Here is a 14,388-nt window from a genome sequence, read left to right on the forward strand (position 1 = left end):
TGGATAGAAGCTATGAATGTGCAGTATGGTGCAGTATCATTCTGAGATGACCCACCCAAGTCCATCCTGTCAATCTGCTAGTCAGGGTGAGGAGGAAGGATTTATAGTAACAAATGCCTGAAGATGGACCTTCTAGTTGATTTCAGGTGGTGTCCAAGGTGATAAAAACATCTGGGCAAATGCAGACATTCAATAGGTTAAAATAACCTAGCCCGGCATGTAGGATCTTCCATTTACTACTAAGTTGGTAAAAGACATCAGCAACATGATTTTAGTGGAGTGCACACTTATTGTGATATACATATATTGAATTGAAATGCAAAGCAAAACAGGTTAGTATATGAGAATCTAGTGACTGGACATATTATCGTGATAGTCAATTCTGCAATTTTCAGCCATCGGGTAACAGCTAATTGTATGTTTTGTCTTGCAGATCAAATTCTTCCACAGAATATCACAAAAAGAGATGTGTAAACTTATTTTTAGTAAATAATTCCCTCAATATTTTTTTAAATCTTGGTTTAAAGTTTTGCATTTTTAAGTATCACAACTTCACTTTAAATTATGAATGTCCATGTTTAACAAAATTGAAGTTTCAAATGCTCCCCCAAAAAGACACAGAATCTAGAGTAATGGCGAAGGGCATTACTTGGGATGCAAAAAATCACAACAATACTTAGGGGTATATTTTCTAAACTGCGGATTTGAAAAGTGGAGATGTTGTCTATAGCAACCAATCAGATTCTAGTTATTTATTTAGTACGTTCTACAAAATGACAGCTAGAATCTGATTGGTTGTTACAGGCAACATCTCCACTTTTTCAAACCCCCAGTTTACTCAATATTTCCCTTAGACTTAAATCACTGGTGTTGTGCACCATGTAAAAAGAATCACCTCATATCTGGCAAATTATGGAAATAAACAAATTGCCTCCGTCATCTAAAATCACAAACTTTGCAGATACACTTACTTAAACAATTTATGTCTTCCAGAGGCTCCTATAATATAATGTGCACATGTACAAAAGCAAGCTGAGCTGCCTTGATAACTGAGGAACCTGAAAAGACCACTGAAATAGTACTTCTTCATTTATACCTACTCTATTTGTAGGTTACAGTTTGACACCAATCAACATTATCTCCCACTCACTGAGGGGGTTTATAGTAGAACTTACCTTTTCTCCGTTTTTGTTTGTGTTTCAGAAAGTTTTTCAAATTCATCTTTTTCAGAGTAGATGACATTTTCAGCTGTAAAACACAATTATTTGTTCAATTTTAAAAGTTCTGTGGCCTTGAATAATTTGCTACCACAAATGGAATTCTATAGAACAAAAATCTCAAGATCGCAAAAGTAACATTTGTAAGAATAATTACAGCCTAAAGCTAAAGCATTGACAGAGTTAAATGTACTTCATGTAAATTTTGATTTGGTTTCCTGACAGTATAACAGTTTTCCATTATTAGGATAAAACAAAAATGTACAAAATGAATTAGTTTTTTTTGCTGCTTATAGGCCACCGTAAATAAAGATCTGTATAGGAGATAAGTCAAGTAGCCTCGAGAATGTACACTTTATTACTGGTCTGGCCAACCTGCGGCTCTCCAGTTGTTCTGAAACTACAAGTCTCAGCATGCTCTGCCAGTTCTTGGCTGGTTATCTGCTGGCAAAGCATGCTGGGGTTTGTAGTCTCACAACACCTGGAGAGACACAGGTTGGCCAGGCCTGCTCTATCAGATCAACCCATGGGCATAGTAGAATGCAATTGGTTCTTGACAAATTCAGAGTCTTAGGGAATAAAGCATTCCCAAGGGAAAATAACAATGGTAGAGACAGTGGACCATGTGATGCTATGAGCCACTAACTGTTGAGGCAACAATCACCAGCAACTTAACGTAAAAGCATAATTCCATAACTGAAGCCATATTTGACCTTCAACTCCTGATAGTTATAATTACAAATTTTTCTGTGTCAAAAACATGGTAAATTCTATATTACAAAGCATTATAAAATATAATGATGCTGTGCTATAAAATGGCATTTTATGGCATGAACTCTGCATTTATCTATCATGTATGCAAATCGAATCTGTACTAACCTGGCACTTCCTTTTTGCCCTCTTGGTGGATGGGCGGAGCTTCCACATTCTTCGTATGAATCGTGCAGCATGCTGAAAGATAGAGACACACCGATCATCAAAGGTATTAGAATGGTATTAAAAAATCACAGCTATACTTATTTACATGCACAGCACACGTAGAAACATAATGCAGATTTTATTATTGCTATTTTGCTATGTTCATACTTAGCCTTTATATATATCATCATCATCATTTATTTATATAGCGCCACTGATTCCGCAGCGCTGTACGGAGAACTCACTCACATCAGTCCCTGCCCCATTAGGGCTTACAGTCTAAATTCCCTAACACAAACACACACACACACACACACACAATGGTCAATTTGTTAGCAGCCAATTAACCTACCAGTATGTTTTTGGAGTGTGGGAGGAAACCGGAGCACTCGGAGGAAACCCACGCAAAAATGGGGAGAACATACAAACTCCTCACAGGCCATGGTCAGGAATTGAACTCATGACCCCAGTGCTGTAAGGCAGAAGTGCTAGCCACTTAGCCACCGTGCTGCCCATATATATTCTTCATTGAATATGAGAAATGTATATATCATTTGTAAAGCAGTATATAAAACATTTAGTAATAGCTTCTGTGAGTAATATATACAGTTTTTAAGGCCTTATTCACACTGAGGGCTCCATATTACAAGTACTGGATTTTTATGCGGAATTCCCATCTGCATACATTTTAAAATAAAGCAAAATGATGTGATCGATATATGGCATACATGTTCTATAAACATAAGCGTATGAATGCCAAAACACTTAGTACATTTACATTGCATATTGCACTAATAGTGTATGCAATTCAAGTGTTTGATACAGAAGCACTGGAGGGAGTGTCTAGATACCTGTAACATCTCTACATCTCACTTCTTACACACACATTCACCCCATATAATAGCCTGTAAGTCAAGTTCTCACATTTGACAATAAGACCATTGTCATTACCTCGAGCAGAAGGCTTGGTCTTGATAATGTAGAACATGATGATGAGTACAATAGCAATGGCCATGATGAATATTGTAGACATTGCAATAATCAGAGCAGTGGCCAAATGTCCTTGTCCAGGCACATCCACTGAAGAAGGCAAGAAATCATATTATTATTATTGTTCATTTATAAGGCGACAGAGGGCTCCCTAAAGCCAGACAGTTTGAAAAACAGAGCTAATAAAAGCAGCTATATACAAGGTAAACCAATTAAATGGAGAAGTGAAAACAAAGGATGGGACCATACTTGTGAGAGAGCTTACAATCTAGTAGGAAAAGAGAAGAACTGAGACAAGAGGAGCAAATGTGGATCAGAGAGGAGATTCGTATATTAGCCAGAGTGCATCAGTCTGGCAGTCATGGCCAAAAGTTTTGAGAATGACACAAGTATTGGTTCTCACAGAGTTTGTGCTTCAGTGTTTTTAGACCTTTTTGTCAGATGTTGCTGTAATATACTGAAGTAAAATGACAAGAATTACATAAGTGTCAAAGGCTTTTATTGACAATTACATTAAGTTTATGCAAAGAGTCACTATTTGCAGTGTTGATCCTTCTTTTTGAAGATTTCTGCAATTTGTCCTGACATGCTGTCCCTCAACTTCTGGCCCACATACTGACTGATGGCCGCCCATTCTTGCCTAATCAATGCTTGGCGTTTTTCAGAATTTGTAGGTTTTTGTTTGACCACCCACCTCTTGAGGATTGGCCACAAGTTCTCAATGGTATTAAGGTCTGGGGAGTTTCCTGGCCATCTACCCAAAATTTCGATGTTTTGATCCCCGAGCCACTTAGTTATCACTTTTGCCTTATGGCAAGGTGCTCCATCATGCTGGAAAAGGCTTTGTTCGTCGCCAAACTGTTCTTGGATGGTTGGGAGAAGTTGCTCTTGTAGGATGTTTTGGTACCATTCATGGCTGTGTTCTTAGGCAAAATTGAGAGTGAGCTCACTCCCTTGGCTGAGAAGCAACCCCACACATGAATGGTCTCAGGATGCTTAACTGTTGGCATGACACAGGACTGATGGTAGTGCTCACCATTCCTTCTCCACACAAGCGTTTTTCCAGATGCCCCAAACAATTTGAAAGGGGATTCATCCGAGAAAATTACTTTACCCCCATCCTCAGCAGTCCAATCCATATACCTTTTGAGAATATCAGTCTGTCCCTGAAGTTTTACCTGGAGAGAAGTGGCATTTTTGCTGGCTTTTTTGACACCATAAGTCTTCACCTCACTGTGCGTGCAGATGCCCACACACCTGCCTGCTGCCTTTCCTGAGCAAGCTCTGCACTGGTGATGCCCTGATCCCGCAGCTGAATCAACTTTATGAGATGGTCCTGGTGCTTTCTGGATGGTCTTTGGTGCCCTGAAGCCTTCTTCACAACTATTGAAACTCTCTCCTTGAAGTTCTTGATGATCTGATAAATGGTTGATTTAGGTGCAATCTTACTAGCAGCAATATCCTTGCCTGTGAAGCCCTTTTTGTGCAAAGCAACGATGACTGCACATGTATCATTGCAGGTAGCCATGGTTAACAGAGGAAGAACATTGATTTCAAGCACCACCCTCCTTTTAAAGCTTCCAGTCTGTTGTTCTAACTCAATCAGCATGACAGAGTGATCTCCAGCCTTGTCCTCATCAACACTCTCACCTGTGTTAACGGGAGAATCACTGACCTGATATCAGCTGGTCCTTTTGTGGCAGGGCTGAAATGCAGTGGAAATGTTGTTTTTGAGATAAAGTTTATTATCATGGCAAAGAGGGACTTTGAAATTAATTGCAATTCATCTGATCACCCTTCATGACATTCTAGAGTATACGCACATTGTCATCAGAAAAACCGAGGCAGCAGATTTTGTGAAAAATAATACTTGTGTCATTCTCAAAACTTTTGGCCATGACTGTAGGTGGGAATAAAGTAACATTAGGAAAGAGGTGGTCATTATTTAGAGAGATTTTAAACATTTGAAGGTGTTGTAGGGAATTTTGTAAGTTGTTAACAGCATTGGAGAAGGCAGGGTTAAGAGGTGGTTACCAGAGAGGAGGCAAGGTCTCTCTCTGGCAGGCTTCATACTCTCCCCTCCGTTAAATAACAAAACTGACTCTGCGCAACCTAATTTCATGCATTTGCAGTAAAGATTCCGTGTCAGAACCAGGAGTTGTTGGTTAAGCAGAATCATCACTGGGACAGCCTTATCTTATCTTATCGGATGCACTGTGCTGGTACGAGTTTTTGTTAAATGTCCGTGGTACATCCTGCATTATTGTTGCAATAAGGGAGGATAATTATTTGGGGGAAAGCGCTATCAATAATACATAGGCCCCTTAGAGTGTACTTTTTCATAGCTCTTGGCACAGACTGTTGAGTTCTTACCTTTGTGTGCATGTTGGAAGGGAGAGGCCGTGCTGGAGCCCATAATTCTTGATGAACTCCCAGGAGCATAGTGTGGAGTTCCAACACCTACCATTTAAAAGAACATTGTTTATAACTGTTTGCGCACAAAGAAATAAGAGCAATAAATTCTTTAACAAACTAAACACAATTTTCTATGTTATTTTTCTGGCTATTTGATGCAGCACACAGTGTAGTATTTTACACCATCTGATTAAAATATCAACAACAAATAATATAACAAAACATACTGTATACTGTCCATCTCATTATCAGTCATTTGGACACTGATAGAAGCCTTTGTTTCAAATTGCTCTGAAAGCATCTAATTGAAAAAATATGTTGTAGGTGATTGTACCCTCAGGCCACCTGGGAGATGAGGCAACCCCCAGTTACGTGTACCTGGTGTGTTCTAAATAACACCACTAATTCAAGGGCACAAAAGGCCGTCTTTGAAGCGGATCTGAGGCATCAAGGAGTTTCAGACCGGGTCCAAGAAAACACTTGTTTGGATGTAAAGTGGATATATTTGTCAGCATCAGAATAACAAAACAAAATTATTGATGCTATGATAACAGGGGACAACCATGGCTCAAACAAATATGAGAATGAGCACATATAGGGCTATATTTACTAAGCTGCGGGTTTGAAAAAGTGGGGATGTTGCCTATAGCAACCAATCAGATTCTAGCTGTCATTTTTGTAGAAAATACTAAATAAATGAAAGCTAGAATCTGATTGGTTGCTATAGGCAACATCCCCACTTTTTCAAACCCGCAGCTTAGTAAATCTAGCCCATAGTGTGAATAACTTTTGCAATGATCAGATGACCTTGAGTAGGTTGACAGCCTGGCTAGTACTGAAGTCCTTTACTTTCATGCCTTTGCTCTTAAATATCACATGATCGACAATGTTTAAATAAAAAATAATTCCTGATGTACAGTATTTCCCTAGCAAGTAAATGTATTTGTCAAATATAGATCATCATTGGAACAGTACGAAACCACAGTTAAGATGATCTACTTTCCTGGCTTTGGTAAACAGTGATGAATTATCTCCATGTATCTGGGTGTTAAAAGTATATTTTGGAAAACAACCAAAATAAACAAAGCTCCTATTATTGAGTCTCTATTGAAATGTGTCATTAGCATGTCATCCACATAAAGGGTATCCATAAAGCACAAACATAGCATTCAGCACACCTACAAAATGAGATCAGAGTCTGTCAAAACAAAATGCGTAATATCCTATTCATTGCTGACAATGGTAAACTGACCCATGAATAAATACACAACATGCTATAACACAGCAGTATAGAGTATAGAAGAGGGTTAGGTCCTTTTTAAAATCGCAAAGTCAAATTATCCCTAATGGGACCTGCGACACTTGCAGCTGCTTGTTGAACCGTTGGGTGGCAGTGAAACATTTGCAGCATGTGACAAATTGCATCCATTCTCAGGAAAGAGAGTTATGTTGGGGCTCTGCTTGTTTACAATTGGTACTTATAACAAAAAAGATTTATTGAATCGCTTCACAGTCAAACAACATACTGGTAGGTTAATTTGTTCTAAATATACCCTACTGTGTATGTGCTTGTGTTCTAAGGAATTGACACTAAGTTCCAATGGGACAGGGGCTGGTGTGAACGGTTAAATATTCTCTGGAAAGTGTTGTGCAGCATTAGGGTTTCTGCTATCAAACATCAGATAAATCCATTAGAGACTAGCTCTACTAAAGGGCAGTTTGATGAAACCACCAGTTTTCGTCTGTCTTATTAAAGGCAAAACCTCCGTTAAAGAATGAACATTTTTAACAACCACCACTTTAAAGCTCGCCATCCCAATATTAACAATGATGAACCTACAAACAGCCGAATTTACTAAGCTGGGATTTGAAAAACCTCCGCAAAACTGGCATCCAAACAGCCAAACAAAAAGAAGTGGTTGTGAGAGGCGAGATTGCTCAAACTGCTGCTGTCTGAGCTATCTGACCGTCCAGAACATAAATGGAAGCACCATTCACATATAAATTACAAGTTAACCCGTGCATGATACTCATGCATTCTAGATAAATCAAGCTACTTAAGGTGTTAAAAAGGTTCTTGTCATGCATTTGGGCCTAGCCCAGGCCTCCTCAGGGGAAGAGCGTTACTTCCCGACGCAAGCACCCTTTTTTAACGTGGTTTTGTCCACATGTCACCACCTCATCATTTTTCTCCATCACCTCATCCTTCATCTTCATCGCCACATCCTTCATCGAGCTACTTAAGGTGTTAAAAACTCCCCACTGTCACCCCCGGCAACCACCAACCACTCCCAACTGTCACTTCTCCTTCAAGAAATATATAGGTCAGTGTATAACTCTGCCCAGCAGGTGGCGCTGCAGCTTGGTTGTTTTTTTTTCACACACGCCACTAGGCATTTATATAGTAGATGGGGCAATCATTATTTATTAAGGGGCACAATTTTATTTTTCATTATATTATGTGGACAATATTATTGTATTATATTATGGCGAAAATATGAATAAATAATTATATTAACTTCGCAATTCTATTTAATTGCTCATGGCGGCAATAGTAATTTATGATGCACACATGCGGCACTACGTATTACCCCCATTATATAGTAAAACAATAATATTGCCCTCTTAATATGATGAAAAATAAAATGAAACACATAAGTTAATTATAAATAATTTTTGCCCCTTAATAAATAATGATTCCCGCCATAATTTATATGTCAATAATGCCTCTTATGTTGTCAATGGCAGGATAGCTCAAACAGCATATTTGAGCTACCAAGCCAATCAGAAGCAGGTATAAAAAAACTTGTTTGCTTCCTGGCGGTTTTGGCCAAACCGCCGGCAGTTTACTAACCCTCCAGCGGTTTGACATGTCTACTCAACAGACCATGTTTACAATGCATAAAATTAAGATGAAAATACAAATATCACACAAAACTATAGCCAAAAGTGCTCAATAACCTGTCCCTACAATTCAATACACTATCATCTGCTTAGATTTCTGGCGGGAATGGGAATCTATATAGAATCCCCCAAGGGAACATATTTAATTTTTCTAACATTGTTCACAAGACACTGCTCTAATTTTTTTTTTAAAAAAGAACTTTAAAACAAATTTAAAATGTAAAGAAATAAAGTATATAATAGTGTACATTTAATGTTGTCTTTTTGTAAAAGGTTCCAGCAACACTGAAGCAGTGAGCATAAAATCAACCAGAAACAGCCTACAACAACATCAATATATGAAAAAGCAATTTATTTCCATACAAAAGAAAATAGGAAAAAAACACTAATTTTTACCAGGAATTCAGATATAGGGAATCTAAACATTGCTGAAATGACAATGCCCATGTTTGGAATTGTGTTTAGCAGGTGTTGTACAATATATGATGATGGAATTTATGAGAGAAGACAGAGAAGTCAGAATGGATAGTGTAATGTAACTTATGTCTGATCTCGGCTAGAACTCTGATGAACTGTATGGCGCAGCCTATTAAATGGAATATCAAGTCAAAGCATGTTAGTAATATGAGAATCAGACAAATCATCAATTCGTTTGTGTCTGATAATTAAAGGAAATGTGAGGAGATTCTGACGGCCTGCCGTGGCCTGAAATACTTGGTTGGTAACTTTAGATTTCTCACTCAGACTTGGCACTGCTTACCTAGTAACATTTTTCTGAATAGTGCAATGACAGCTGAGCGCCAGAGCTTTAGATTACCTGGCTGGCTTGTTTGAAGAGCTAAATATTAAACCAATAAGTTAATCAGTGAGACAGCTAGCCATATCTAGACAGCAGTAAAAAAAAAACCATGTACTTATCAACTAGACAGTACCCTGGTCAGAATCATACCCACAGGCCAGTTCATGTGTGCCAGCAATGCTAACCACTTTGTGCCTGCCACAGTTGTGTAATGCACTGCAAGGGTGTAAGCAGGGGAGTAGTGTTCAGAAGAGCTAGACCCTCCCCCCAGGGAACGTGGCATACCCCAATGTGGTGCAGTCATGCCCACTTTTTGAAGTTTTAAAAACAGAATAAAAATCTTCTTTCCATTAAGCCTAAACTCCTAGTGAAGGCAGGACGGAGGTCTTAATGATGGTATTAGCCACGAATGGTGTCATTTTGGCCCCACCCCCATGGCATTTATGCACAGGGGGTGGGGGCAAAATTACACATATTTACAGAACCACGCCACGATCTCCTAGAGGAGAGAGTTTAAAAGTTGGCAAGTATGCATTTAACAATTATACCAACATATTACATTTGATGTAAAAAGTTTGGTATCTGCGCCTCCTTTGAGAATTGGTGGTTGGCTGCCTATAGGGGATATGTGGAGAGGGGGCAGGCTCCAATCTTCCTAGATATAGAAATACAAAAAGACCCTTGGCGCCAGAGTGTGCAATGTCAGAAATATAACAACAGACTGCTAACAATGTTCAAGGGTCATATATTAAACCAAAACATATTGTAACAAAATCAGTGCACTGATATATTGAGTATATACAAACAGAGGGGTAAATACCCAGTTGGTTGAGCTGCAACATTTAGTCCTGTTATCAATAAAGGGCTGAGATGAACAGCAATAGTACTACAACCGTACTTAATCCCCATAAAGTCCACAAAGAATGTAGTCTTGGAGATAACAAACTTAAACAACTTATACCCGCTCCCCAAAACCAGTCGCTTCGGACATATATCGTATGACTTCTAAGAAGCCTAGCTTCGGAAATTACTTAGCAGACGCTTGCTATGCATTCATCAAAGGTACAGGGATTTTGCATTCAACCTGTTTAAACTCAGATGATATTGCTGTATCACAAACTTGTATGAAACCACACCTGTCATCATTTTTGCAACAGGATATCGCTCCTAGAAAATCGTGTCCTATATTCATTATTATTGTTATTATTATTACCATTTATTTATATAGCGCCACTGATTCTGCAGCGCTGTGCAGAGAACTCATTCACATCAGTCCCTGTCCCATTGGGGCTTACAGTCTAAATTCCCTAACATATACACACACATACAGACACACACACAGACTATTCATTGTAGTTGTTTAAGTCGGTGGTAATCGTTTTTAGATGGAGAAGCCCTACAAAGAAAATGCAAAATTATGAAAAACCGATTAGAAAATAAACTTACATTCAGCCCGACGCTGGAGATCTCCAATGGGAGCACCATGCTGACAGCAAGTGATTCTGATTGGAGAAGTGTGCGGCACTGCAGGCTGACGACATCGCAATGTCTGTCAATAGAAATTTAAAGCGGCAATGTGGGGACCCCTTAGGTTAAGTGTTTAAACACTTAACCTGATATTTCCGCTTTAAATTTTTATTGACAGACGTCGCGATGATGGCAGCCTGCAGTGCCGCACACTTCTCCAATCAGAATCACTTGCTGTCAGCATGGTGCTCCCATTGGAGATCTCCAGCGTCGGGTTGAATCTAAATCCGTTTCTTTTCCATTCGATATTTCATGATTTTGGATTTTCTTTGTAGGCCCTCTCCATGTCGGAGTAGTGGACATCAGTAAAGCATACCCAACCTGTTTAAGTTTGTATATATATGTTAGAATAATGTATAAGAGGGGTAGATTGCGCAACAAATCAGCTGCCGCTAGACCCGCTATAGGAATCACACAATATTCCCAAATTTAGATTAGATAAATGTATATATAAGGGTATTTCAGCGCTGCTGACTGTAATCACATAAATGTGTCCCACAGTGAAACGATACACATAAAACCAATCTTATTCTTAACCACATATATACATAAATAAAAAATAAACAAATAAATACTTATATTTTAGAGGTAGATCCGTAGGTCACCTTGTTCAGATCTTTCCCCCGTTATATAGTGATATACCATGAAAAATACAAAATCACAACATAGTATAATATTGTAACAACAATTGACATTGTAAGGTGAATATAAAATTCACCATACAATATAAAATTCACCATACAATACCTCTAAAATATTAGTATTTTATTTGTTGATTTTTTTATTTATGTATATATGTGGTTAAGAATAAGATTGGTTTTATGTGTATCGTTTCACTGTGGGACACATTTATGTGATTACAGTCAGCAGCGCTGAAATACCCTTATATATACATGTATATATATGTTGTTTCACCCTTGGACAGTACATTAGGAGCCCTTACAAAATCATGCTATGGTGTCCACAAATGTCGAGTTATATTCCGGCATATTTACCAATCTCAGATGGTGCAAATACATGCAATAAACAAGCTTCATACATTCAGTATATCTATGCACTATCAGCATCGAATGCTTTGACTGATTCAATGAGATAAACCAGGCCTGTCCAACCTGCGGCCCTCCAGATGTTGTGAAACTACAAGTCCCAGCATGCCCTTCCAGCTATAAACAGGTTGTCTACTGGCAAAGCATGCTGGGGCTTGTAGTTTCACAACATCTGGAGGGCCGCAGGTTGGACAGGCCTGAGATAAACATTCCTAAAACTGTTCCTGTGGACAAAGAGTAGCAGGTACAGCTTCTCCTTTATGCTTTCCACTAACATTATAAAAAATGCATAGTAATATATGTCCCAACAGAACTCATTTCTTTCCTACAGTATTCCCCACTTTTTCCCCAAAATAAATGAACCTCTATTAAATTCTTATATGCAAAACTTTTAAGATCAATTATTGAATTAAGAACAGGTTAATTCAATGTCACAATTATTTACGTTGCTCTAATACATGTTTCACAGTCATGGTAATAAGTTCAACAGGTTGTCATTCACTTGACAAGCATGTCCATGTCTACATCTATATGCAGCCTGGCAGGTTTGTAATGAAACAAGTCTGCAATTCATTCACTGGTCACCATGTACATAACAATAACTCCTTATAACTTGTTTTAGAACCATTGTTAATATAGCATATAACAATTACCATATCCTGGTGGCTTTGTCAGCGTTATGTGGCAGTTAAAAGGTTACTCAGTTCTGTAATAATAATGATTTGCTGTTACACTGAGGGTACAATTGTTTACAAGTATAATGCATCCCCTCAGCCTCCAGAAAGCAGAAGCTAATAAGTCTACAAACCACTTAAAAATAATGAGTTAATTCCAGCTGGGTACCAACATGCACTTTTTGTCAAACTCATAAAAAAAACCTGACTTTTGAGAACCTACTTGCAAGATTTAATAATATTTTTTTTAAAAAAAGCAAAGAATATTCATTTGTGAGTACTTAATCACTAAGATGTATGCCAGTACTTTCTGTTTTATAGTTTATGATGAGATTACGTTGCAAAGTTTGTTGTTTTTTTTAGAGGAAGCCTATTTTCCGCATAGATTACTGTTTTTATGAGGCACTGTAAAATGACTTTATTGAGAAAATGCCCAGCTGGATTTCTGTTTAAACATGTTCAATATTCAATAAACTAGGCATATTTCGTGATTTTATGCAGGAGGTAGCGCCTTGTGTTTATCACACAGTACTGTATGTAGAATTAGGGGAATGTTAACAGGAATCTGGTTTTGAAATATCTGCCTTCTAGCTGTCAATAGTTTTGTGACATGATTTAAACATCTATTTAATAATGCAGGTGTATTTGTTTCGTCTAAGAGAGCAGGAGAGATGTTCAACTCGGAATTCTGTTAGTTATGTATAGACCACTCTAACACAGCAAACCAGAGATGCAAAATGGGAGTTTCTTCAAATCCTACCAGTCTGCAATGGTCATCAGATGACCAGTTTGTATTAGCAAACAGAGCACAAACACCATCCTCATTATAGAGATATTGATTAGTGAGAGTGAGATAATACATGATAGCACAGATAAGGGTAATAAAAACCAAGGGAATAAAAACATACAGACAGGGCCGTCTTTCCCATTGGGCACGATGGGCAGGTGCCCGGGGCCCCTGGGGGAAAGGGGGCCCTGGCAGGTCTGCTGCTGTAAAAAAATCCTGTAAAGAAGAAAAAAAAACGAAAAAAAAAAAAAAACTTCCCTTTTGCGGTCACCTGACCAGTCAGGTCAGGTGACGATCCGGCTCACTTCCTGGTCCTCTCTTCCGTGATGTGCTCGCAGTGAATGTCTGGCGTGATGACGTCATCACGCCAGACACTGTTTTTTCATGTAGCACACAAATACTTGATAGCTTATTTGTACACTGAAATTTAAAGTTGATATTTGTGTGCTACATGAAAAAACAGTCAGTATTTAATTTATGTGCAAAACAGAATACTAATTTGCACCCCTTGCATTGTAACATGGTTTTGTCCAGGAGACTGAAATAAGAAGTTTCTTAAGTTAAGATCCTTAATGAATCAGGCCCCTAGTTATCATTTAGTACATTCTTCAAAATAACAGCTAGAATCTGATTGGTTGCTATAGGCAACATCTCTACTTTTTCAAACCTGCAACTTGATAAATTGACCCCCTGGTTATCAAACCATCATTGGCAATGCCAGACTATAGAGTGAGAACATCAATTAAGACTCTCTATAATCAGACTTAGTAGTGTTAATGAAGTAGCCTTTGTGTCACTGCAAAACTGGGCACACTTCCTGCAGGGAAACATGCCATTTATTTTCAAGAGCCAAGTGGATAGGTCCTGGTATTTTAAAACCTGAAATAAATATAGTAAACGGTAGACTGGAAAACTGTAGATATTTAGTTAATTGATTTTTTAAAATATTATTTGCTTCCATTTTATAAAATAATAACATTTTATGTAATACTTAAGAGAGAAAAATCTATTTATATAACATGTATATAAAGAAAACCACATGTGGTGGAAATCCATCACTCTCTTTGTAAAGTTGAAAAAAGCTAACATGATATTTTACAAGTTATTAAAA

General features: G+C 38.1%; 1 protein-coding gene across 4 annotated transcripts in view; it reads right to left on the minus strand.

Moving 5' to 3' along the window:
- Positions 1-14,388, minus strand: part of EDAR (ectodysplasin A receptor) — a 117,945-nt gene that overhangs the window by 15,269 nt on the left and 88,288 nt on the right. For all 4 annotated transcript variants that reach the window (XM_075200271.1, XM_075200272.1, XM_075200273.1 and 1 more), the window contains 4 exons: positions 5,499-5,585; positions 3,087-3,215; positions 2,097-2,168; positions 1,176-1,248 (listed from right to left, as the gene is read on the minus strand). In XM_075200271.1, coding sequence (XP_075056372.1) covers positions 1,176-1,248; positions 2,097-2,168; positions 3,087-3,215; positions 5,499-5,585 — 361 coding nt within the window. The remainder of the gene's footprint in view (positions 1-1,175; positions 1,249-2,096; positions 2,169-3,086; positions 3,216-5,498; positions 5,586-14,388) is intronic.

The sequence above is a fragment of the Mixophyes fleayi genome, chromosome 2, assembly GCF_038048845.1.
Source record: "Mixophyes fleayi isolate aMixFle1 chromosome 2, aMixFle1.hap1, whole genome shotgun sequence".
Lineage (NCBI taxonomy): Eukaryota > Metazoa > Chordata > Amphibia > Anura > Limnodynastidae > Mixophyes > Mixophyes fleayi.